The sequence below is a fragment of the Anopheles cruzii genome, unplaced genomic scaffold (assembly GCF_943734635.1).
Source record: "Anopheles cruzii unplaced genomic scaffold, idAnoCruzAS_RS32_06 scaffold05064_ctg1, whole genome shotgun sequence".
NCBI lineage: Eukaryota > Metazoa > Arthropoda > Insecta > Diptera > Culicidae > Anopheles > Anopheles cruzii.
In genome coordinates this window covers 1-1101 of record NW_026458649.1, presented here as the reverse complement: position 1 = coordinate 1101, position 1101 = coordinate 1, and the positions used below count along the sequence as shown (strand labels likewise).

The 1101-nt window shown below is 46.1% G+C and overlaps 1 protein-coding gene across 1 annotated transcript; it reads right to left on the bottom strand.

Annotated features, from left to right (window-relative positions):
• Nucleotides 1-18: 18 nt before the first annotated feature.
• LOC128277251 (cytochrome P450 4C1-like) lies at nucleotides 19-620 on the bottom strand (the record flags this gene model as incomplete). The annotated part of the gene is made up of 2 exons (XM_053015694.1): nucleotides 269-620; nucleotides 19-196 (listed from the first exon to the last, which is right to left on the bottom strand). Coding segments are annotated over exons 1-2 (530 nt in total), but the record flags the coding sequence as incomplete, so codon positions are not given.
• Nucleotides 621-1101: the final 481 nt, after the last annotated feature.

Sequence of the window (1101 nt, the reverse complement as noted above, 5' to 3'; positions counted from 1 at the left end):
CCACATATCATCTCCAGCGTGCACTTGCTGATGATCGGGAAGATGGATAACGTTTGACTACGGGACTCCCCGACTGCACTTTCAAGGTTCTGCATCATCTGCTCGGTGCACTTGGCAAAGACCGGTATGAAACTGTTCAGAATACGGGTATTGAACGAGGGGTTCAGAGCCTTGCGCTGCGTTTTCCACGGATGATCTGTCGAGAAAGATCAATGATTCGACAGAAGTCTAAGAAACGTAGCTAATCACTGATGCTATATCCACTCACAATGACCTCCGAAGAGTCCATGCTCGAGTTTCACGAAATCGTAGAGAAACGGTTTGTCCAGACAGTCTGGATGCATTAGAACGGATTGCATAAGGTCTGGATGCGACGTGCCAATGACCAGCTTCGGTCCGAGCCATAGCTGAAACCAGCGATCGTATTCGGCAAACGGTTTCATCAAACGGTTAAATATCATCTCGCGTGACTTCCCAATAAATAAATGTCCATTTCCAATGAACGGATAATACGGTTCCGTGCACGGTAAATCCTTGGCGAACCGGTGCCGTTGTAAAATCCAGATGTGCAGCAACCACAACACTACTGCCAACAGCGGCACTAAACTAAGCCAGAACATGCTTCACTAACACCTCACTTCAACTGCTTTCCGACGACTGCAAGCTCATCGGGGCATACCCGTGAATAAATAGTCTACTCGGCTACGCAGGAACTCCTCTCCAAACCCTTTTTTGCCAGAGTCACAGAAGATCGCTTATTGTGGTTTGTTCTTGATGTGGCGTATTCTAAGGTACTAAGTGCATGGCCCGTAATTAATGGTCGCCATTATTTGATGCCATTATTGTGGCACCAGACATAGCGAGTGAAGAGTGGACGGAAGAAACATGTGTCCATTTGCAGCTTCCACGGACATTCTGCTTACGCCGGAACGAAAAAAAGTGGTTACCGCAACTTCTTTGGATGTGCGTTTGGCTGAAATAACATGTAAAACCAAGAAAAATGGCGTTGAAGCAGATGTCGGCATTTAAAATTTTTTGAGAAACGATTCACTTCAACGCTTCAAGACTCCCGAAATACGACGATTTCAATTCGCCTTTTAA